Here is a 25,850-nt window from a genome sequence, read left to right on the forward strand (position 1 = left end):
ATTTCTCTATTTTTTGTGTTTTCCCCTCACGTGTGGATTTCAGGTTCCAATAGTGCTGTCCCTATTTTCGAGCGTAAGTATCGCGGGAACGTTGTTCTTCTGCTTCTTTGAATTCACTGGACTTCATTCATCTCTCTCATCTTTGGTTCAGAATCTTTGGATTTTCCACTGTTTTTCTTACGAACTCTAAGAAGCTTTTTAGAAAAGCCTTCTTTGATCAATTTTAAACAATGGTTTCTTCTTTATTGTATCAGTTGTTGTTCATAAACTCTTAGAACTGTTCTGAGGCTTCTCTGAAAAGAAATCTGTCCATTTCAGTCTTCTGTTTGGTCTTTTTTTCTGCTTCCAGACTTCATTCTTACACATGTTATCTTCCCTATCCATTTCAAAGCTCAGTCTAGTTTTTAAGCATCCCAGCCCCAAACAGTTTTGCATAGGAATATCTGCTTTCTTGACTACTCGCCATATGATCAACAGATATGTACTCTTTTCATATGCATACAGACCTTTACATGGCCCTTGACACAAGCCCATCAAGCGTGGGAAGTGTATAGTGGTAGAATAACGATTCTGAGGAATGGGTTTATTTCATCTCAGCCTAGTTTGCCAGTGTTTGTTGTGGTAAATCTTCATACCACTATGTCCAGACTGTCTTGAAGTATATCCAAGTGGGATGAGAAAAGATTCTACAGATGTTTTCACTAAGTGGTTTGTTGTGGGTTTTTGGTTTGGTTTTTTTTTGTGTGCTTATGTTCTCACTTTTCATGAGATTATGAGATTAGCTCCACAACTGGATATTGGGGATGGGGGGGCGGGGGGAGGAGATGAAAACCTCTATTTGTAAGATACAAAAAAGCAACATTAAAATTCCAGGTTGGAGAAAGGAATCATTGGATAAAAGCTTAGAGGGATGCTACTTCCCCCACCCCCCCCGCCCCCCCCAAGGATATTGAACGATATTCCTCGATAAGTATAATAAATATGTTTGGAAACTGAATTCTGAGCTGCCTGGACTGTTTCCGCTAGGCTGATGGTCAGTGAGAGGTTGCATCTAATTCCTTCTCTATCACATTTGGATGTGAATCTTGATACTAATCACCATTTTTGTAAAGGCACCTGTCTCATGTAATCAATTAATATTCCTTTGTGCTTCCTGTATCACAACTATAGTCAGAAGACTGTCTCCCCTGAGATAATTCAGCTGTTTTTTAACTAGTTAATCATAATCTCAGCATCTCCTTTTCCATTACATGTCTTCTCCTTGGCATCTCTTTTGTAGCTTGATCAATATAAAAGGGAACAAAAATGAAATATAGCTACTTGTAAAGAAACAGATATTACCTGATCCTTCAAGACTTGAAATACTGCAGCACAAGGTTTTTCACATGCCAGTATTATGGCATACTCTTTGTAAGTTAATTTCTTTCCAATGAGGCCATCTCAACTGTAAATGATGGTGGTATATCAAAAGCAGTGTTACATAAGGGGAGAAATTACACCCAGAGTTTGGGTAGGAGGTGGTAATGCTGATTTGGGAAACTTTCGTTTTCTGAGACCCAAGCTGAGGTATGTTAAAAGTGCATTAAAAGTACAGTGTTTAGAATTTCTTTGCCCTGCTACTACTTAATTCTTACGTGCAAAAATTACAAGGAAGGCATGAAAATTAAGTCAAAAGGTGAATTTTCCTTCTGTGATCTAGTAAACATTATGGATTAGATTACAGCAGGCTTAGGTCACACATCTGATTATCTGATGGGCCACCCACTCTTTTCATGGGCCAACAGACTTTATTATAATTGTCTTGACGGTTGCAGATGTTGTTTTGGTATATACCTGAAAGTGAGAAAGATAAAACAGTTTTCCGAGTGAAAGTTTTCTTCTCTCAGTGAGCCATATGTCTAGATAGCAGCAGGAAAATTATGCTACCTCTTGAATTACCTGAACGTTTTTTAAGTTATGCTCTTCTTGGTTTCTGCCTCTACGCTACGGATGTAGACTGTGGCCTTCTTATACTTAGGGTGCTTTTTTTCTTTGATTCATTTCCATCCTTATCATTTGCAGTGTCATGCAGGCTTCCTTTAGGGCTTGACAGCATTATATCTCTTCTTTTGCTTCTTCTAATTTCTTTTAGGTAGTTGGTTGTTGAACTTCCATCTGCCAGCTTTATTATTGAATTGTCTTCAAGATCATCTTAGTCTAATTTGTCTCTAAAATTGTCCAGTCACGCAGCAATCAATCCAGTCATTGGCCAGTGGCTTTGTTTGATAGTTAATTCCTGTGTATAGGCAGGAATTTCCAGTCCAGATGAAGAGGATTTGATGGTTTGAAGTTATCCTTGTAAAAAGAAGATTTATTTTCTCAAAAACTTAACTCAGTGGACGCCTGAGTAGTATTAATACTCAGTGAGACTAAGGCTTCTTGCACCAGACCTGAAAATGTTACTTGCTTCCAAATTGACTGGGAGCCTTGAGAAATTTTTTTAATCAAAAAGCATTTTAAATCGCTAAAACAGCTAAAAATCCATTTGTGTTGGAAAAATAAAAGTGTAAAACTTTGTAAATTCTCCAGTGGATTAACCACTGCATTAAAAAAACCCACAACAAAACAAACAGAAAAACCCATGCACACACAAAAAACCCAAAGCCCAACTGTTTTCAAGCAAACAAAAATCCCCTTGATGATTTCTTGCTAACGGTCTTTTTAAAAAGTGCTGCTACCAGTTGAGCAGTGACAGCTTCACTTAAATCTGTGCTGTTGAGTACTGGTTTTGTTTATCAGCACTTTAGAAGGCTGATACATTTGTCAGTATGCCCAGAAGCCAGTACTTCTACAACACTCATCATACTTGTAGCCACTTGCTGTATGGAATATTGTTTTGTAGGATGGGAAGAGAGAGAAGTATGACAAGGAAAAATTACATACTGGTAATTGTGTTTGTCGTTACCGTTCTACTTTTCCCATCCTGCCTTCTTCCAGTCATCTCTTACAGAAATCTTTGTCTTTCCTACACGTTTATGAATCTCTTCTAAGTCAGTTGCATTTTTGGTCTGCATTAGAAGTGACTGGTTAGGCCTGGCTATTTATACCTCCTGTGATTCAGCATGTTTGCCTGCTAGCTCCCTGATAGGTGGAACTGTAATTTTTGCTGTGTGGAATCTTGTCTTATAGGGTTTTTATAGAAGAAGAAGGTCTACTACAACCATAATTACTGGTATGTAAGTTTCCCTTTTCTTTCATAAAAGGAAAAATGAGAGTTTGATTGAGTAGTCTCCTAGGAGTTTAGGTAGCTAAGATTTCTCAGAAAACCAAAAGATCAGTCAAAGGACTAAAGTCAAATAATGAATAATAAACTAAAACGCATAAAAATCTGAAATGAAAAAATCCCAACAACTTTAAATCAACCTTGCTGTTGCCATACAAATGTAAATAATTTCATACTTCCAACTGAAGAGTTTTGCCCTCCTCCTCGCCACAGGTATTTTATGATCATATTCTTAAATGCATGAAACAAAAGGTAAAGAAGTTGAAATGGTTCTTTTTTTCTAATTGTCTTTCCTGACTTTTCAAAATCTCTCTTGTGTCTCATTTCTTCTAAACAGTTATGCAATAAAATTCACCTGGGAGAAACAGAAATTCTATTCAGAACTGAGTAAGAGGCTTAACGGGTTTTATAACCTGAATTTTTCTTGTTGAGTAATGGCAATAAATATTGAGAAAATACAACGTCATATTAGAACAGAAGAGCTGATTTGAATCCAAAATGTATGATTTACTTTCAGTCACGTAGGAAGAAAGGTATGTTTACGCTACAGACACACTCCATAACTTCACCCCTTGTCATGTCTTTTCAAGGCTTAGAATCATTCATGCCAAGAAAACTGGCAAAAGAGATGCTACAGGAGGTGGTGACGTAGGAGAGGAACAGCACTCTTTGGAAACGCCAACACCAGGCCGCAAACGCAGACGAAAGGGGGGGGACAGTGATGACGACGATGATGACGATGATGACAGTGATGATCAGGCAGATGAGGATGATGAGGATGAAGAGGACAAAGAAGATAAAAAAGGAAAGAAGGCAGAAGTCTGTGAGGATGAGGTGGGGGATTTTAAGTATAGTGAAACTTAATTAACAATTTAAAACTTGATTTCCTTCTGTTTCTCTGCAATATGGCACTCCCTCCCTAAAATCTCAGAATAAAAAGGAAGGAACAATAACTTACCTCCAATATTTTTAAATTTTTGGAATAAGTTTTATTTCCCAGAGTATTTTTTTCTTTTTCTGATAACTGTTCTAGTATGGGTTGGTAGGGTTTTTTGTTCGTTTGTTTTGTTTGGGGATTTTTTTCCCCCTGCTTACTTGTTTTGATTTAGTCTTAATTTCTTTGAAATTCTGGAAGATTGTACCAGATCCAGAGAACTAGCTTTGTTAGCAAATGAGCGTAACTGTAGTTTTCTCTTAGAGGAGAATAAAGGTCATTTATTAGTTAACAAAATAATAAAGAAGTGTAAAGTTATATTTAACATGAACTATTGTAAAGCTTGCCTGTGACCTTCCTGTGTATTTTTTTCATAACTTTTCTAGGGTAGTCACTGCCTGACTGTGTTTGATCCCAAGATGATAATTTTTACTAGTCAGTATCAGATAAGACACAGGAAGGATCACTGAAACATTTTTAGCTTGTTGACCTGAATTGTATCTACCATAGTCAAAAGATTTTTTTAATAGAAGTGCCACAGGCCTGTAAGATTCACTGTAGAACTCTAGAATTCTCTACTGGACGAAGCCTGATAAGAGAGACAAGCAATACTGAATACCGCATTGTAGCGCCCTGGGTGTTGCACTGTTTACCAGAAAATGATCTATTTATACAAGATTATTGAAGTTCAAAGTAAGGTTTTGTGGGTGCCATGGATATGGCTGCTTGAACAGTGCATGTATGCTACACGGTATGTGAACTCAAATCTTTGCAAACACTCTTCATTAGAAACCCAACTGGTTTCTAGGGTAGGAACAGCCCTTTGTGCTATTATTCTAGATTTATTTCAAGTACTATAATGTGTATTAATTTAAGAGAATACCTTAGAGGCATAGTACAAAGTTCTTAGAAATTAATACTTCAGAATTAAAAATAAGTAATATTTAGGTATCTAATCTCACAGCTGTTCGACAATCTTTTTCCCTTTAGTACAATCTCCTATTTTGGTGCAGTGGGCATTTCATAGACAAAAGTCCTGTAACTCCTGTAGAGAGATTAATTTTCTGGTGTAACGGGAGTTTCATTGCATTCACGCTATATGCGATACTTCAGAAGGCTTCGCTCTGGTACAGTTTCACAGAGCCAAGAAATACAAGACCAGTGCAGGTGATTGGGAGCTCCTAGGATTTTGGTTGTATTCTTTTGGAAACTTACTGTTATCCCCAAAGACTTTCTTGAACTAAATTAAAACTCTCTTCATGGAAATTACTCTCATTTTTAAACTGTGTCAAGAAGAAGGGAACCATAGGCTTAATCATGGGTGCATTCCTTTTCAAAAATCAGCAAGATTAATACTGGAACTTTTATAGCAGACTTGTAATTTAAAGTGGCTCTACAATTTCTTGTAGACATTGAAATAAAATACAAGTGTGCGCTCACCAAAGACTGATTGAGAAGATTTTGACAGATTCCGTTATTTCATGCATGAAGAACGCTTAGAAATGAATTTGAATATCCAAAAAGCTTCATAGAAACTAAGGTTAAATTCTATAGTCTTAAGTGTTCATGCACAAATTATTTCTTCCAGTAAAAGAACATTTTCAGCAAATATTTGGCCACGAGTTTTCTCCTTCATATGCATCTGGGATGGTTTGGAAGGATTCAAGATACATCTTTTTCCAGTTACATTCTTTTTAGTCAAATATATTGAACAAGGATAAAATTTGAACTTTTTTACGCTTAGAATTTGCCTCCCATTTTCTGTTATGTCTTTTTACTGTAATATTAGTAAGACATGGTAGTATGATTTTTATCCTGAAATAAATTTGGCATGACAGTGTATTTGGTGATTATAGGATGATGGGGACCAGACAGCAAGTGTTGAAGAACTAGAGAAGCAGATTGAAAAACTGACAAAGGTGAGACGTCATTTGTCTTTGTTATATGACGAATTTGATCACTGGATGTCATGAGTTAGAATGTTAACCATCATTTTCAGTGCTCCAACTTAATATGAATTGAAATAAAGATTAGCTTTTGTTTCATGAAAATACAAATGATGCTAACGTTCATGACACCTGAATTGTGAGTTTAGTCTAGCGGCACTAAGTGGATATGACTCAAAAGACAGTTGGAAAGCTGTTGATAGTATATTCGCATATCTCAGAATGAAAAGTACTGTAATTTTCAGCCAGACCTAATTCATATACTTCTGTTTGTTGATCTTAAAAAGTGATGATGAATTTTGTGTACAAGAAGCAATGACTTCTCCATTATACAAATGATGGCAGTTCTCATTCCCTCCTACAGCTGGCTGATTTCTGTGACTGTGTTCCAAGCCATTACAGAGAGCTGTCTTTACTTCAGATTTTGAAAGAAAAAACAATGGAATAGGAAGAGAAACATAAATGAGAAAGATAGAATGCTGTAGATACGGGTACTCATGGACCGTGTTTTTATTATTCGTATTAGAAAATTCATCATTTAAGATTTTGTGTCTTGGTTTCTCTCATGTTCCAAATTGCAATAAATTGTCAGTCCAGAATTACACCTGACTTCCAGCAGCGTCAATTTAGCAGAGCAAGAATTGAATAAACCAACTGAAATTCTTGTTGGCCCCCCTCAGAGAACTGTTTGTGTTTGAATACAGAATTTATTTTCAGACATTATTGTTCTCATTCTTTTATGAGCAAGTTAAAATATTTCATTAGTTTCCCATCAGGAGCTGCAGGATCAGCTATCTTCAGTGCTCTGTTTACCATTTGCTGTTACTGTATAATTGATAGGATTTTAGCTGTCCTGTGCAATGAAATCTTTGATCCTATTGTTCTCGGAGAGTCAGTGTTAAAAAGACAGGACCTACCACTGCAAAATGTATTTTTTAAGGAAGTCTGATAAACTTAAGCTGAACCAGGAAGTGATTGAATTGATTTTTTTTTTTTTTTAAAGGGCGCTGTGTAAGTAAAGATATCAAGGCAGCAATTGTGAGCAGAATATCACATAACACACACAGAGAATATCTAAGAGAGCCTCCTCATGTGACCCTTGAACTTCCGTTCAGTCTGGCAGTCAGGAGATGTTTTCTGTTATAATGAATTTTTCCCCCCTATTGAATTATAATGCTTTCCCTTTTTTTAAAACAGCAACAAAGCCAGTACAGAAAGAAGTTGTTTGAAGCTTCGCACTGTTTGCGTTCAATGATGTTTGGTCAGGATCGCTACAGGCGCCGATACTGGATTCTGCCCCAGTGTGGTGGTATTTTTGTAGAAGGCATGGAAAGTGGTGAAGGTAAGAAACATAAAGGAATGCTATCATGCCAAGGCATACTATGCCAAGGCATACTGCCTGTCTCTGTAGGCTATATTTTTGTGCAGCCAGGTCTTTAGGCTTCACATTCAACCAGAGGCTAAACACACTACTGTTAGTAGATCTCTCTGTTCATATGGTGCTCTCTGATGCTCTCTTTCTGATTATGAAATATCAGTTAATACCTTTCAAAATGAGGATTAATATTTTAGAAGTTTTCAGTTGTTATAGTTCTGTATGTTACGCTTTTTCATATTTATCTACATGGGATATTTTTGGCTCTTTCTGAATTATTTCACATTTCCCTACGGCAGTGAACTCTGCATATGAAAACTAGGATGACCATAGAATGCAAAAAAAATGTCTTTTCATCTTCAGTTGTTACATTTTATGCAAATACACAGACTATTCTGTGCTTGAAGATTTGATATATGTCTGCAAAAAAATCCGAAAATTACTTTCACACAGTGAAGTACTGTGTTTTCTAATCAACAATATGATCTAGCCTCTGTATTTTACCAACTGATCTTTCTTCTAATCCAGCAAATGCTGAAGGGTTGTTTTTGCTAAAATTAAAATGTAATTTTGTGGTTGTGACAGTTGTATACTAACTGTGATTGAATTTTTCACACACTTTAAATTGGATAGATGCAGAAAATACGTATTAATCTGACCTTTTTGTGGATATTAGAATTTCTAAACATAAGCCTTCATTTTGGTCACAGAAAAAATCCTTTCTAATTCTGATATAGATGAAGCAAAACCCCATTAGTGTCACAATTTCCCCCTCCAAAATAACAAAAAGAGTCTCTCATACACATCAGAATTGCATGATCTCATGAGAATTGCATCAATCTAGAGAGCTATTTAATTAAAATGGCTGTAACGTTACAGCATGGTATGAAATCTGAGCCCTGTTTTGGCCCCAAAAAGAAGCCATAGAACTTTTCCTAAATCTAATCTTTTTTTTCACGTTATCTTTCAAAAATGTGTGGCATAAAAAAATAATTTTTCTGTCTGGCCTGTTCTTCATTATTTTATGCTGTGTGTTAGCAACTGTTTTGCACATGAGTAGTTGGATACAGAAGGTAAACTGTCGTATACTATACTGCTTGCACTCCTTTTGTTCACTATATTTTATTTATTTTAACCAAATGAATCCCCAAATGCTTTGGAAATTGTACACAAAGAAAATCATTGAAATGCACCTACTTGTCTTAAGATAGTGAAAACAAACAAACAATTAATACACACAAAAGTTCTAGCCAAGAACTGTAGGGCAAACCTGTATTTTTTAATATATTGTCTTAATGAAAGTTTAATCTCCCTGAATAGCAAAATGGACATGTTCTTAAATTTTCAACTACTCCCTCTTCCCCTCCGCTTTTAGTTTGCCCTGTTTCAGTAAATTCTACAGTTTATCCACTCCTAATTGCTTTACCTAAACATTGGAAATATAAGACATAAACTGTTGAATGATCTGTCCATTTAAAAAATACTTCTCCTTCCCTCCTTGTGTAGTCATTTTGGTTCTTACGCTGATACTCAAATTGTTTATATCTTGACATGCACCATAACTGTGGACACATTTTGAAGTTTTAATGGGAGGGGATATTCTTTAATGAATTAACTTTTGTTGGAATTATGATTTTCTATAACGAGCAAGTAAACTTCTGTGGATGTTCTGGCCATAACCCCTAAGCAGGACCTTTGTTTATTTGTGATTGCGGTATCTGATGAAAATAATTTAAGAAGTTGGAATGTGGGATTTTTCTACCTCCTGCCCCTTTCCCTGACATTTTTCCATCCCATTTTACACTTTTTAAGACTTTTAGTCTAAGTTGACATGTCAGTGTAAGAGTAGAAGAGAAATTGTTAAGAAAGACTAGGAGAGCAAAGAAGACAGAAAAATGTTTTTCCTTTTTGTGAAAGATAGATCTTTCACACCTCACGTGTTTGAAGAAGGTGGCTTTTGCAATCAACTTCTGCTTGTTGTACTTTAAATTGCTTAGATGTTACACTGTCTGATAGCATCTCTCTGCTTAGCTGTGTGTAGAGTCCCAGTCGTCATGACATTGTTTCACGGGCAAAGTTGTTAATGATTTTCATTGAAAGAGGTAAAGTATTTAATGTTGTGTTTCAGTATTTGGGGAATATTTTATTTTACCACAGGAATTTTGGTCCTCCTTTCAGTCATCCTGTGAGTTTAATGAAATGGTCTTTTGCAAAAATAAGCTTGAAGGCTATAAACAACGTACCCTCTTGATACAAACAGAGGAGTTTTTCAATAAAGTATGGAGAGTCTTGCAAAAAGAAAGCTGCCAAAAACGTGTCCCTTTCAAAGACTTTGCATTGGCAAACTGCTTCAGACATATACGCATCTATCTTAAGGGAGAATACTATAGCTATGTTAACTATCTTGAGGTAATTTTTCCTTCAGGTGTTTAGCAGGGTTTAAATCTGTGTGTGCCTTGAAGCTTGTTTCCTTCTGCAAAGTGTTCTTTAAAGTGAGAAATTATTTCATTTAAAAAAAAAAAAAATAAAAAAGATACTGTGATCTAGCATTTGTTGAACCAAAAATGAAGTAATTTTTTATTGAACTATGATGATAAAAATGGTCTAAATTAGTTGGTCTGTTATATTTTATCTGTGTTTTTTGTACATTTTTAGGCCTAGAAGAAATTGCAAAAGAAAAAGAGAAGTTAAAAAAGGTGGAAAGCATGCATATCAAAGAAGAAGAATTTGAGACAGAAGAAAAATTACACTGTTTAAATACAACTCACTGTGAGCAAAAGGAAGATCTGAAGGAAAAGGACAGCACTAATTTGTTTTTACAAAAGCCTGGGTCATTTTCAAAACTAAGCAAACTGTTAGAGGTAGCAAAAATGCCACCTGAATCTGACATTATGTCCCCAAAACCTAATGGCAGTGCAGCAAATGGCTGCACGTTATCTTATCCAAGTAACTCAAAAAACTCTCTCTGCGGTCCTCAGCCTACTGTATCACAAAGCACCATCGAGAAGTCTGATTCTAATAATCTTTTCAGTCCTAATGCAAGTGGGACAGGAAAGTTTTACAGTTCTCCATTAATTCCAAATGATCAGTTGTTAAAGACTCTGACTGAAAAGAGCAGACAGTGGTTCAGCCTTTTACCGAGAATACCCTGTGATGACATGTCAGTTACCCATATAGATACACCACCTACTACAACTTCACTTACTCCTCAATCACATCCACCGTCAAAGTCACCTTCACCTGTTCCATCACCTCTTCTGGGCTCAACCTCTGCACAGAGTCCGATGGGATTAAGTCCTTTTGCATTGTCACCACTGCAGGTAAAAAAAATGGATTTTGGAATAGTCTGAATTTGCTGTGCATGTTTGGGCAGAATTTCTGTTTAGACAAATTGTTTCATGGAATTGCGATCATTATATCTTCATAACTTTATTTTTTTTTTCTGTTGTTAAATGTTAATAACTAATTCCATGTTACAGATGTTTTATAATACTGTAAGTTTTTTGATAAAAAACATGAAGATAGGTAACATTAGGTAAGCCAATGTATGGTATTTTGTACATGTATTTCAGTAATTTAATGTGGCTTTTAGGAGGTTAGCCACTGGTATTAAATGAAAAGCAAATAAATAAAAACTAGTTTTCAGAAATGTGACACACCACACCCTCTCTTTAAAAGCTATTATTTTTTAAGCATTTACAGGGCCCTAATAAGGAGTATTATAGGTTAGTTTTTCTTAAACTAATCGAAGTACTGAGTAAAGGCCTCCTTTATGTTTTGATTATTGTTTGACAAATAGCATCCTAATTATAATTCAGGTCTCTTGGTAGTAATTAATAATGGTAGTTGTGATCCTGTTAACAATATGTTCTGTTTAGCAGATGAAGACTGGACTACCTATAATGGGACTTCAGTTTTGTGGATGGCCTACAGGAGTTCTTACTTCAAACGTTCCATTTTCATCTCCTTTACCTGCTCTTGGATCAGGGTTGGGATTATCGGAAGTGAATGGTAACTCATTCTTGGCATCTAGTGTTCCAGCAAGTAAAAGTGAATCACCAGCATTACAGACTGAAAAAATAGCTTCTGCCCCTTCTACAGCAGTTGAAGTAGCCAAGCCAGTAGATTATCCTAACCCAAAGCCTATACCAGAAGGTAAGTATAATACAACAATAAGGTGGAACTATGTGAAGGATAATTTCTACAGCGCCACTACGATGCTACAATTTATTTTTTTTATAATTTGCCTGTTGAATTTGGTGTCGTGGTTTAAGCCCAGCTGGCAACTAAGCACCACACAGCCGCTCACTCACTCCCCCCAGGTGGGGTGGGGGAGAGAATCAGAAGAGTAAAAGTGAGAAAACTCGTGGGCTGAGATAAAAACAGTTTAATAAGTAGAGCAAAAAACACCGCGCGGAGAAGCAAAGCAAAAGAAGGAATTCATTCACCACTTCCCGTCCGCAGGCAGGTGTTCAGCTATCTGCAGGGAAGCAGGGCTCTATCACGCGTAGCGGTTGCTCGGGAAGACAAACGACATTACTCCGAATGTCCCCCCCTTCCTTCTTCCTCCCCCAGCTTTATATGCTGAGCATGATGTCATATGGTCTGGAATATCCCTTTGGTCAGTTGGGGTCAGCTGTCCCGGCTGTGTCCCCTCCCAACTTCCCGTGCAACCCCAGCCCACTCACTGGTGGGGTGCTGTGAAGAGCAGAAAAGACCTTGGTGCTGTGTGAGCCCTGCTCAGCAGTAACTAAAACATCCCTGCTTTATCAACATTGTTTCCAGCCCAAATCCAAAACACAGCCCCATACAATCCAAAACACAGCCCCATACTAGCTGCTATGAAGAAAGTTAACCCTATCCCAGCCAAAACCAGCACATTTGGCTAGATGATTTCTCTAATCTGATTGTGTGTGATGACGTAAAAAATGCCTGCAAAGTGTTTATATGCTTGTCTTGATTTAGAAATGCATTATGGGTGGTGGAGGATTACTGATCCTGAGGACCTAAAATCTTTGCTTAAAGTGCTGCATCTCAGGGGAATAAGAGAAAAGGCCTTACAAAAGCAAATACAGAAGCACATGGATTATACCACTCTGGCCTGCATCAAAAATAAGGATGGTATGTAATTGATACTTATGTTACACATGGTTTTGGGGCATAAGACGACTGGCATAGTGCTCTTTGAGATGTGTTTAGATACAGAGTTAGACTAGCGGCTGGAGAAAAAAGGTAAAGGTCTCACTGTCTGTAGTTGCCTTTTCACCAGCCTTGTTCTGGGAAGTTACAGGATTGGAGAAATCCTCTTTAATATAAATTGGTCTAGTGGCATAAGTACTGCTAACCTTTTTAAGCTCTTTCCATCTCTGTAACACTCTAGCTCAGCCTTTCCTTCCCCTTCTTGCCTTTAAATTGCAAGTTTGAAAACCTTCAGAATTTGTTGTCCATATTGGGTGTCTTAAGGGTAGTACACTTTTACAACAGTTCTTCAACATTTGACTGGAGTGACAGGTAAATCAGCTTGAATTTACTCAGAGAAATTATAATACTAATTAAAATAATAAAATGTGATTCTCAAATACAGTTGCAATTATTGATATCAATGAAAATGAAGATAACCAGGTAACTCGAGATGTTGTGGAAAACTGGTCAGTAGAAGAACAAGCAATGGAGGTGGATCTTGCTATTCTTCAGCAGGTGGAAGATCTAGAGAGGAGAGTTGCATCAGCTAGTTTACAAGTTAAGGTAAAAACAACTTTTGGTAAAATGTCTCTTTAAAATAAGTGGTAAGAATTTAAAGTAGATAGTAGCAGTCCTTTTGCTGTTGGTAAGTGCCTTCTTATTCCATCTCTAATTGTCTGCACATAATCCAGTGCAGCTGTGTCATGGGTATTTGTGTTTGAAACATTTTATTGCAGTTAAATCCTCAGCTGAAGATGCTCCAAATGGCATTTCCTGGAGAGTGTTCTTGTACAGTGTGCAGTTCCCTGCACATTTTGTTAACCTTCTATAAATGCCAAGATTTTATTGCACATAGACTGCTTAATTACAGTGGGGTTTGCCACAGTTCTGCCTGGTTTGGGTGATTGTTGCTGTTAACGCTTTCAGAAAAGCCTACAAGTACATCATAATACTTTGCTTGACTATTCTAGAATCGTGGAGAACATGTGATGGTTGTGAGTGTGAAAGAGTTAAGAATTCACTGCCTGTCATTACAATTTGGAATTTTTCCAGGCTGGGTGCAAGGATATCAAATTGCATGTGTTTGGTTGTAGTACAGATGTAGTATTTGGGATCTAGTTTGTTCTAGGGTGGATGTTATTTCTGTGTGACCAATTGATACTGTCTCCTGAGCCTGTTGGACAGATAGACCTATTCTGATGTTTTGGCCAATAGAACAGGGTACTTCAAAAGGAGATAAGAATGCAGACTGTTGCAGAAAGGTGCCTTCAGAAAGTCTGGTAATGCTTGTATTTTTTGATTAATTATTTTAGTTCTCTGGATATTTTGGAAACTGTCTCTACAGATGGATTACAAGTAACCAAGATCTACTGGAAACAGCGCTTCAGTTACTTAGTTTGATTCCATAAAGCAGTTCCTCTGTTTACACACTAAGTTATCTGCAACGAATAAATGCACAAACCTTTCTATTAACATAGGGTTGGCTGTGTCCTGAACCTGCATCAGAGAGAGACGACTTGGTATATCGTGAACATAAGTCAATTACTAGATTGCACAAGAAGCACGATGGAGATTGTGCTGGAGGCGGAGAAGGCAATACCAGCTCTCTAGAGCGGAAGAGTGACAACCCTCTAGATATAGCTGTAACCAGGCTTGCTGACTTGGAGCGGAACATAGAGCGAAGGTATCTGAAGAGCCCCTTAAGTACCACCATTCAGATCAAACTGGATAATGTGGGCACAGTTACTGTCCCTGCTCCTGCACCATCCATTAGTGGTGATGGTGACGGGTAGGTTATTGAGATTAACTTGAAAAATTATTGTGCTTCTTTGCTAATTGGAGCCTATTTTCTTATTGCCTGTTATCTATGTACTTTCTTGTATGTCTGTGATCCATATGGATCATGTTATTCTGCATGGTGCTTTGTAAAGATATTTTTTTGTTACGTTTGTTGATAATCTTGCAAAGTTATCTTACATTTAACTGGTTGTGACTAAGCTTTGAGGCACGTAGCCCCAGTCTGTGCACTACATGAAATTTAGTTGCTTAAACCTTATACTTACTGGCTGTGTACGTTTTGTCATTGCTTGGCTTTCAATGTGATAATGATTGTTCCACGTTTAAACATAAGCAAGCAAACATGGATGTGACCTACTTAATTTCTCTGTATTTCAATGCAGAACTGAAGAGGATATTGCTCCAGGGCTAAGGGTATGGAGAAGGGCATTGTCAGAAGCGCGCAGTGCTGCACAGGTAGCTCTGTGCATTCAGCAGTTACAGAAATCAATAGCATGGGAAAAATCTATTATGAAAGTTGTAAGTGTTTTTAATTTAAAAATAAATAAATACTGTAACTAAACTATTTTTGCTATAACCTATTTTCCCACTTCAGGCATTTTAAGATAGCATGGTTAATAATGCATTTCTTACTACTGCCTGTAAAACTTAATACAGTTGAACTGTACTTTGTGCATAGATGAATGTAAGCCTAATGGAAAAGATTGTCCCTTTCTTGGCAAATTCAGCATCCTGAACTTTCTAAAATAAAAAGCCCGACGTAACTGGTTACTTTATTTAAGATGGTAATTACTCTTTGTTGTTAACATTTAGGTAAAAAAGAGTAATTTCTGGCTCCATCTGATGGAAGATACTCTATCTGATGTAATAGTTCTGATCTCATCCGTTACATAAGTTTTATGGAGGGTCAGCATCACATATCCCAATTAAGGACTTCATTTTTCAGAAAGTTGAGATGCTCCAAATGTATGGCTTCTTTGCATGCACACATCTCAAAACTGAACATACAAATTGGGAAGTATGTGAGCAAATAAGCTGAAATACCTGTCTCCTTGTACACTTAACAAGTAGATCTGCGTTAACTGCATATACAAAGAAGGCATGCAAAATCCATGTGTCAAAATTTGCATGGACCTTTGAACCTGAAATTTCTGAAAACAAAACTATTACTACAGCAATAGTGATTATGATGTGATTAAGTATGGCCAGTGCTATGTAGTGGGTGGCAAAAGTGATTCTTCCACTAGTGGTCTATTCCCTAAGTTTTTAATTTCTGCCAGTCCTATACGGATTCTAATTACATCTGGACAATTAAAGGATGATTTAAATAAAAACTATAGTGTAAGGCTGTACCTTGGAGTTTATACAGCTATAAGTTTAAAGCTGTATCTTTAGAGCAAAAAGTTTATGAATTTAGTTGAAGCACCTGAAAAGGCATTTGAATCTTTCAAAGTGTAGTAATTTATTACACAGAAAAAATGTATAGTATCATTCTCAATTTGATTGAAATGTTCTGTGCATTTAATTACACAGTAAACATAAGTATTTCGTGAAAACATGGAGATGTTTAAGGTCCTGAAAAAGAAGTCCAGATATAGAAGAGTATCAAAATCATATAGTGTGTGTAAGAAAATTGACAATACATTTGATATTTTTAAGTTAGTGTGAATTTTAGGATCATTGCTAGGATCATTTCTTTTTGCGTTACTGAATTTGTTCATGGTGGCCTTTGGATAAGATCCTTACTGAATATTATTTGAAAATACTGTCATAAAATACAAAATATGAAATAGCAACGTACATATGCAGTATGGGCATAAATGAAGAGAAGATTCCTGAGATAGTATTTGTGAGCCAAGTGATTTTGATGGGTGTAAGATACCTTTACTTCTCATGGACATTAGTGAAATATAAAAAGTATTTGTAGTTTTGTGTGCTGTAGGGCACCTATCTTACAATGAATTGCTTTTCAAATGTGTTCCCAAATGTAGCCTTCAGATTAGTTCCTCACATACTATATATATTCTTTTACAAATGTGATCATTAGTAGACTCTGATTGTGGTTGAAATGAAAGGAAAATAATTTCGAGAGTGGATTTCTGTGTTTGGAGGGGAAGGATAATTTAGGTACTGTTTCTGTGTTTCAAATTCTAAAAACTGAATTAAAGCCATTTTTCATGTATTACAGTACTGCCAAATTTGTCGTAAGGGAGATAACGAGGAACTGCTGCTCCTTTGTGATGGTTGTGATAAAGGCTGTCATACCTACTGCCACAGACCCAAGATCACTACCATACCAGATGGTGACTGGTTTTGTCCTGCCTGCATAGCAAAGGTAATACTAACCATAAAGGTGAAGTGACTTAGAGTGACCTTTTCATAGATGGTAGAGTTACAGGTCTACCAGTGCTTTTTTCAATTAAAATAATGGTCTGTGTCGTTTATGTTGGGCTGCCATTAAATAATGAGATTAATAGTTTTATTTAACTTGGATTTTAGTGGCAGTAAAGGCTACAGTTTTATTTGTTTTATACTGTATTTTTTTAATATAAGTAGGTACAGAATTTTCTTGCTGATTCAATACCATATTTTTTTAAATTTCTTTTTTAGAATTTTTTCAGTATTTGTCTTTTGAGCTTCATTGTTGACAGACCAATGTCTTAGGTTGAAAAGTTGGAGAAAATACTTAGTAAATATTTTTGTCACTTTTGTACAGCATACTTCAGTTTTACTTTTTTGATACACAGTACATTTGAGAGAGAGGCTATGTATGTTTCCTGTGTGAGGTTTGGGGTTTTTTTTTCCCCTCCCACAAAAAATAGTCTAAATAGAACTTTAGGTTAGTTCAAGTCAAATGACTGAATCAGCAGTTAGTATTATTTAAAAGTCCACAATTTTCCCATCCCTAGGTAGTCCTAGAATTAAATGCATTTTTTGCTAAACTTGTTAGTTGTTTTTTCTACCATTATCTATGAATACTGTAACTGAAGAAGTAGCTTTACAGTAAATACTCAATTTTGTATTTTCTCTGGGTATTGTCAATGTGATCTTTTTTTCCATGCATCTTTCACAACGTAGTAAGACAAATTGTTTTTTAAACCGTTATCTGCAACAGAAGTAATAAAAACGGGTTGCTGTTGAGAATTGATATTGTAGTAGTTTATAAGGGCTTAACTCATGCTGTAACTTCTGTCATTATCTGTGGTTATATTACAACTTACCTTGTTATAAAGATAGAAATTAACCTTATCATGCTATAATTTATCCCATCAGTTCTCTTGACATCTTTCCCCTGCCCTCAAATCACTACTGGTTTTAGTATAATGGAAAAACGTTTTATTCCTCAGTTTTTTCTTTTTCTGACCCAAATTTGGCTGAAAACTGGAGATCTAAAGGTGCCAGAAATGTAAAGTGAAATTCCAGTAGAACTTTGAAACATGTTGAATATCGATTCAAAATTGTGCAAAACATTGAAACAGTTATGTTGAAGACTAGGTATAAACTATGCCATCCTAATTCAACTCAACTTTAATATTTTTTCTTGTGTAAAACCAGAAAAACATCAACATCTGGCATTCCCACCTACTTAGAATTAATATTCAGAATGTCTCCAAGTCAGGCTTTAGGTGATGACAGCTGATCTGTTCTCATTGCCTTACATTGTGTTTTTAACCAAATGGCTGAAAATCAACATTCCTCTTCGATTGCCATGTGAACTGACATACTTGACTGTTTTTCTATCCTTGGACCAAGAACATAGTCATGATACAGAGTAGTGTTGAGAGTACAATTATTTACAAATCTTCCTAGTGTTCTGTGTTAAGCAAAAGGGATTCTATACACAACATACATTTTTCCGCATTCATGCATTCATTCATCATATAATTTTTACAAACTGACTACATTTTTCACCATGCTAGTTACAAGCAGTGCCAAATGCTGAAGAAAATTGACATTCGTGAAATAAAGAAATTGTGTAGTAATGGTTTCTAGTAGGTAGTGAAATCTGCATATTCTTAACTCTGAAAAAGTATATTATAAAAACACAGGTTTAGACAAATAGTATTTTGCTAGGAGAATGTAAAATATAAATGTTACAGTTTTAAAAATTCTTCAAACTATCTAAAGTAGTCTTAGTAACACAGGCAGAGTTTAGTACTTTGATGCTGGCTCTCTTTCTTCTTCATGAAAATTGTTTTCTATCTTTTCATTCTTTGACTGTCAGTGAGTCTTTTCAATGGCATCTTGTGCTTGAGTTGACATTCCGTGAAGTTCCTATACTAGTGCTCAGAATGATGACTTCAAATACTGTGCCACGTTATGATGCTGTCAACACCCATAATAACATACTTTTTTCATCTTAAATGTACCCCTTAGTTTCATCTTCCTGCCTATAAATAGTTCTGTATTAAATAATGTTCCTCTTTTCCCATTTTTTGTAGTATTCTTGTATTGTCATACTCCTTTTATGTTCTCCCGCAGTTGTCTTGTAGAGAGGCTATATGTGTTTTTCATATCTAGCTTTTAATCTTTAAATTGGTCGATCCTGTCCCTGACTTTTTAAAAACTCTTCTCCAGTTTTCCATATCTTGCAAATAATATGGTTGCTTGAAAATGAATATACTATTCCAGCTGTGGTTATATCAGTCTTTTAGGAAGAGACAAATATTTGTCTGGAAAATATGCCTGCCTGGTTTGTAAAGGAAGTACTGTTTTACCAATCTGAAGGTCAGGTGCTTTTATATTGTCACAAGTTGAGAACCTAAATCACTAGTAACAGGAATTTCTACAGCCTTACTTGCCTTTAGAGAAGAGCAAAAAGTGAATAATCTCTGATATTAAATATTTCAATCGTTTGGTGCTTCTTGTCTGATCTTCATTGCTGTCTGTCAATAATAGAGGTTTCTGTAATTTCTTGGTTATTGCTTATTTCAATTCTCTCTATTGTAGGCAAGCGGTCAAACTCTAAAAATAAAAAAACTTCAAATCAAAGGGAAAAAAAGTAATGAACCTAAGAGAAGCAGGAAATCAGCAGGAGATACAGAGGATGAAGACTCTGCAACTACAAGCACCTCCTTAAAAAGAGGAAAAACAGACCCTAAAAAAAGAAAAATGGATGAAAATGTTTCTGTAAGCCAATTAAAGCAAGAAAATTTCACTGCTATTAAGAAACCTAAGAGAGATGACTCCAAGGACCTGGCTATATGCAGGTAAAGTGACAAATTCTAAACTTGGGTAAGTATTGTTGAAACAAGTAGTGCCCGATTCTTTTTATCTGTGTTCTGGGGAACAAGAAGCCTATTCTTTGTCATGTATCCCTTACAGGTTGTGATAATTTGAGTGCATATATAAAGGATTTAATGTGTGCTTGCTGGGAGTAACTGCTGTATTTGGTAATGAAGCCCAAAAGGAAAATACCTAATGTTAGAAAGTAGTCTGTGAAACCTACTCCTACATGCCCTTCCAAGAATGGGAAGAGCGAGCCCTGATAGCAGTGGCACTGAAAGCTTTCTCAAGTGTAGCAAAGATGATTATCCACTATGTCCAAAAGGTGTTGCATTACAGAGGAGGAGACAGTAATAGGAACACATCTTCTTTTGTAGTATTGCCGGTCAGTCAAAAGTGACGTAGTGTAGCCTCATCGCAGTTTTGGGAAGCCAGTATTAGCACCTGTTTTACTGGTTTGCAAATGGTTTGCGTAGAGGTTCAAAGTATTGAAGTTGCAGGGCCATGTTTTTCTTTTTAGAATGTTGATCACTAGAATTTCATCTTACATAGGTTGCCTGGAGAGAACCTAATGCTATTTTAAATATTCAGTTAAGGTGTCTGTCTTTATCGACATTATTCTCAGCTTTGCACGGGGTACAGAATAAAGTGCTTTCCTTTTATAAAGTGAATAGGTTGGCAGCCCATGATGAATTTATGGAACAGTGGAAAAGCTCTGTGAATATATGAACAGCTTAAAAATACTGATTTAAATCCTTATTTTATTCAGCATGATTCTCTCAGAATTGGAAACTCATGAAGATGCCTGGCCTTTCCTACTTCCTGTAAACTTGAAACTTGTTCCTGGTTATAAGAAAGTTATTAAAAAACCTATGGACTTTTCCACCATTAGAGACAAGCTAAGTAGTGGACAGTAAGTAAACCTATTGTAAATTTTACTTTTAATTTAAAAAATATTTCAACATTGAAATACAGTACTTTTTTTTAAGTTAGTTACACTATTTTGATCTGCCTGCTCTGGCACCTCTGTGATTACTTTTACAGTCAAAATGAAAATTCTTAACTGTATACTTTTGTCTTTGCCATACCTACGTGAAATAGCACGTCAGGTGGGATAACCTGTGGAACTGGCTGAAAACCAGTAAAACCGCCAGGTCAAATGCACAAAATCAATCAACAGGGAACACAACTTGTTAAAAAAGAAAAAGACACTATATTCCTGTGTTGCCCTTCCCTCCTTGTTACATCCCTGTGCTCTAATGACTCCTCACCACCAAACAAAATTTTGTCATCCATAAAGACTGACCCTCTTCAGCATCTGTCAGCTCCACACAAAGCAAGTTTCCTAGGATAACACAAGGGGCTTTGTAACATCTTCAGGCTTTTTCTCCCTTGAATCTGCGATTGAAATGCTCCACATATACATGTTCTTTGGTACCTGCAGACTTGTAACTTTTACTGTCTTTCTGTTTAATAATTCCTGGAATGCTATTTGGGCCGTGTATGTTCAGGATAATAAAAAGAATAACAAAGACAATGTTACAGGATTGATCTGGGCAGCCTTTTTTTGTACCTGATTGTTCCCCTTTTAGGTAAATGCAGCTGTACTGAACGCTTACTTTGAAATGACTCGACCCCAAGAATAGATTAGTAAATGGAAAATAGCCATAGCATTTTAACTAGAAAGCTATTGAAGGGAAGGGGGAGAGTTAATTTTTTAAAAAGCTTGTTTTCCAGTACAGGGTTGAAATTTTCCTTTACAGAGTTGCTGAGGAAAATAAATACAATGACAAGAGAGTATTTCCTTCCACTGATATTCATTCTCTTGTTAATATTTAAACTAGAATTAAAAAAGTAAAAGTATAATTAACATGTAGAGCATTCATTGAATATTCTGTGGCTGGTTGTAAATTCACTGATGTTAAGGTAGTTCTTTCTCATGTAGTCGAAGTGTTTTTCCCCTTTGATTCTCCATGTTCCAAAAATCATTCACCTTTTTCTTCTTTCAGGTACCCTAATCTTGAAGCATTTTCGCTAGATGTCAGGCTTGTTTTTGACAACTGTGAAACCTTTAATGAAGATGATTCTGACATAGGCAGGGCTGGCCACAACATGAGGAAGTATTTTGAAAAAAAATGGACAGAGATTTTCAAAGTGAGCTGAAGTTACCAGAACTCCTCCTTCTTTTTTTTTCTTTTTTCTTTTCATTAAATGAGGACTGATAAGACCAGCAATGTGAACTGTATTTACATGAAAGTGCAAGGCACATGCATAACTAATGACTGTTTTTTTCCTTTAAAACATCACAGAGTTGTGATACTAGTTCTAAAGGCTTCACTCCTACAGCAACCATGGCCCCTTGGTTATTGGTTTGTGTGTTTTAACGAACTAATTTAGGTAGAACAGGGAAGCACACCCAAAGAATTTCAAAGGAAGGGGTGTTATAGTGCAATAGCAATTTAAAATATATCAAAACGCACTGAATATTCAACCACCAGAGCTCTACTCGGGGAAATGGTTCTCTTTTCCCTTTCAATAAATATCTATTTTTCATTTTTTTACTTTGTAGTTTATTTTTTAGTGAATGTATTTAATTTTATGAATTATTTATGATTATACAGCATTCAGAATCTTCGTTTTCTGTGAAAAGGAAGAATTAGAAAATTGCTTTAAATCTTGCAAATACAACAAGGAATGTTTTAAAGTATAAAACAAAGCCAAGTAAAACTGTTTACACTGATGTGCTGTAAAAGCACTAAAAATTAAACTTTACTGTAGAGTTACAAGTACATTTATATATATGTTGCTGCATCACTTGTGTAGTTAAATTGTATTTCAAGACAGTGAAGAAGAATTGAGACATGTATATACTGTTCATTATTGTTTATATTAAGTCTTGTTTTAAATATGTATGATGTGTACATATTGTTTGCAGACATTATTGTTTATGCCTTAGGAGGACGGTAGCATTTTATTTTAGTCTTAAGGTAATTATAGCTATATGGCTTGTACAGTAATTATCCTCTACCAACACTGTGGAGTCTCCTTAATCTTGGTAGTGCCTGCCTTTAAAACAGGGTGTAGGGGATATTAGTTTTCCATTTTTCTATTTTGTTAAATAATTTCAAGCCACCACGGCCTCAAATTCAAGTATAACCATTTGTATCCATGTGGAATAAAATTGTGACAATTTCCTACGCACACAGTATTTTTTCATAGAAACATTTCCCTCCATTTGCCTTGCCACAGAAATAACAAAACGGACATTTGTAACCACTGTGTTTTATCTACTGTGTGTTGTGGTGGCCTGTTGGGGCAGATAGATCAGAATTTTTTTTGTACTAATGTAAGAGTACTTGAAGTTTTATTTAAAAGAAATGTTGTGGAAAGGTAGCATTCTTTTTCTTTTCCTTTTTTAGGAGTGTTATTTTTCACTAGTATGTGTGGCACGGATACAATAAAAGACTGTTTTGCAAACCAGATTTTCTTGGCGATTTTAATACTTCAGATCCTGTTTATACAGGAATTTTTTTAATACTGTTCTGGGAGTCTTGCATTAGCGTTCAGTTCTTATTATGATGCATCTAATTCTCCTGGCCTTTTAATGGTAATTCAAAAGGAAGCAATTGCCAAGCAGGCAGAGTGCAGTTCAACCGCCTATTTGAATGAGTGTAAATAACAGTAGGTGTAACCACTGGGCTGCCTAGTATTTGGCCTGTTTCTGCCAGTCCTGTTTACTGTTGTTACAGTGTGAATGCACATGATAATGTAAATACATGCCACGTATAATGTTTCTTAAAACCACTGTCCATGCAAGGTTTTGTCCTTTTTTTTGGTCTGTAGAAGGGCATGAGTAATAATCCTTGCTCTGACTGAAGAAAATAGAGGAATTACAAATTAATATTGTGGAACCCCCATGCCTATACCTGCCTCACCAAGTAATGTTTTGGGGGGTTTTTTTTAGGGGGGAGGTGGTGTTTTTCACTTTTAAACTAGGCCTGCCATGTTTGAGTCTTAAAGCCTTGTTTTATATTATACTTCTTGTCTTTGCTGAGAAAGAACAGTCAGTACCTGGTTTTTAACACATTGTTTGTTTCTGTTGCCTGCCCTAGAACATCTTGTTCAAGAATATTTTTCTTTTCTAAAGTCCTGTTAGAATAATAAGAGTTACCTAGAATAAAAAATTTGCATTTGGGTGTCAGGCAGTCTTGCATTCTAACATTAGCTTCACCACTGACTGCTTCGTGCCTTTCCTTCGTGCCTTTCCTTATCATCACCTTTCTGAAGACTTCAATAAAAAGGTTTGCTGACGTGTTCCAGAGCTGTGAAGATTAATTGGTGCTTTGAACATATGATGTTAGGCTTGTAAGAGTGTTATAAGTATGCCTAGATTAGTGGGAAAACTATTTCTTTGATACAAAACTATTGTGTTTTATTTCTTCTCAGATTCTGTACTGGTTAATGCTGTATCTGCCATACTAGATCTAATACTAGTTTTCTGAAAAGTCAGAACAACATTACCAGCTATGCTACATACATGGTTGCATTTTTTTTCAGCTTGTATCCTAATTCAGCTGAACAGCTGGGAAAGTTAAGCCGGTAACAACTACTATAGCTATGACAGTGAGACAAGCATCACCTCTCTTAACTTGACATTACTAATGTATTGCTTTGCTCACTAGACACAGCCAGTGTCTTCATTACTGTTTCAGTAAAATAAAATTTACAGGAATTACTATATTTGAATAGGATGCTTGAATCATACACATGCCATCATATATCTCCATAGAAAAGAGCAGGGATTTAACCACTAGAAAAATGTGCTTAGCTTTTCTTCTTTGCTAACTTTCCTTCCTGTTGAAGTTTCTGTCTGTCTGTTTTCTTAGAGGAAAAGTTTTCCAGTGTGCTCTCTTCCTTTCTGAACAAAGTATGCTGGTCTTAGTTTAGAGAATTTATCGACAAGCTTCCAAACTCTTTAAAGTACCATTAATAGTGCTCAATGAAGAGTGTTCTGGTTGTGAGTGTGGGTTCTCTTTTGTCTCTTGGCATCTTTTTGAGAAAAAGTGGATGATATCAAAGCAGCTGAAAATCAGAAGTTGGAGTTGTCTTGGACAAAATACCTATCTTTAGGAAGAGGTCTGAAGCTTTTTCTTTAATCTTTTTATGATTTCTGTAGTTTCCTAATGACAGTTAGAAGGGTAGAGGTGCTCTGTTAACTGTGAATGGGCACAGACATCTGAGGAACAGTCATTTTTATGTAATATGCTGAATGGGTGGCCTAGGGGACTTAGTTTATTAAACTTGTATCATTCCTAGATGTCTTAGATTTACCAAAACGTGCCTGCAAACTGAGGGCTAAAGACTGAAATCAGGAACACCACAATTACATTGTTTGGTTATGTAACTCTCTTCGAACTACCTTGAGCTTAGAACTTCAGAGTTAACTGGAAATTTTTATAGGTGATATGTACATTCAGAAAAATGAATGTGTTATCTTTTATCACACAAATTTCTGTTGCTTGTATTGTCCAAACTAACCATCATGACTAGAACTGATAGTAGCTAAATTTCTGGTCATGTCACTGATTCACGATGTCTTACTTAGCAAGTAATTTCAAGTTTCCCATATGTAAAAATATTCTGGAACAATCTTTAAGTGTATTGGTGTGGTATTCACAATCAAGTGTCTACCCCCTTCAGTGAGGAAGTCTCTGTAACAATTGATACAAAGTTCTTGTAAGGCCATGAGGCGTTTTATTTAGTAATGTGTAATCTTACGGATCACTAAATCAATGCAGCACGTGTGAAATAAGACTGAGTACTAGCCATCACCCAGGATTCAGAATAATTAATGGGCAGTCATCAGCCAGTGAATCAAGCCAACAGAATGCAAGATCATACAGCTTCAGACATGGAAGGTGGACCATGCACATAAAAGGGAATGTTTCCTGGGCAAAGAGTGACTCCAAGAAAGTAACTTCGTTTTCCTCAGAAAATGTAGGTGTCATGATAAACCCTTTATTTTGCATGATTTGCTAGGCATGTATCTGGATGTGAAAAGAGCAGTCATGTAACCTTCCTGATAGACACGGGGAGGGGGGAGGTGCATTTGTTTGAAACCCCTTTAAT

General features: G+C 36.1%; 1 protein-coding gene across 1 annotated transcript in view; it reads left to right on the forward strand.

Moving 5' to 3' along the window:
- The window catches only part of BAZ2B (bromodomain adjacent to zinc finger domain 2B), a 79,674-nt gene extending 57,518 nt beyond the window's left edge, over positions 1-22,156 (forward strand). Inside the window, exons 23-35 of the mRNA XM_059820332.1 lie at positions 3,853-4,096; positions 6,053-6,115; positions 7,340-7,484; positions 10,173-10,837; positions 11,399-11,672; positions 12,483-12,638; positions 13,102-13,262; positions 14,177-14,487; positions 14,879-15,014; positions 16,684-16,830; positions 19,446-19,705; positions 20,491-20,634; positions 21,731-22,156. Coding sequence (XP_059676315.1) covers positions 3,853-4,096; positions 6,053-6,115; positions 7,340-7,484; positions 10,173-10,837; positions 11,399-11,672; positions 12,483-12,638; positions 13,102-13,262; positions 14,177-14,487; positions 14,879-15,014; positions 16,684-16,830; positions 19,446-19,705; positions 20,491-20,634; positions 21,731-21,884 — 2,860 coding nt within the window. The 3' untranslated portion in view covers positions 21,885-22,156. The remainder of the gene's footprint in view (positions 1-3,852; positions 4,097-6,052; positions 6,116-7,339; positions 7,485-10,172; positions 10,838-11,398; positions 11,673-12,482; positions 12,639-13,101; positions 13,263-14,176; positions 14,488-14,878; positions 15,015-16,683; positions 16,831-19,445; positions 19,706-20,490; positions 20,635-21,730) is intronic.
- The last annotated feature ends 3,694 nt before the right edge of the window (positions 22,157-25,850 follow it).

The sequence above is a fragment of the Gavia stellata genome, chromosome 8 (genome assembly GCF_030936135.1).
Source record: "Gavia stellata isolate bGavSte3 chromosome 8, bGavSte3.hap2, whole genome shotgun sequence".
NCBI classification, from domain to species: Eukaryota; Metazoa; Chordata; class Aves; order Gaviiformes; family Gaviidae; genus Gavia; species Gavia stellata.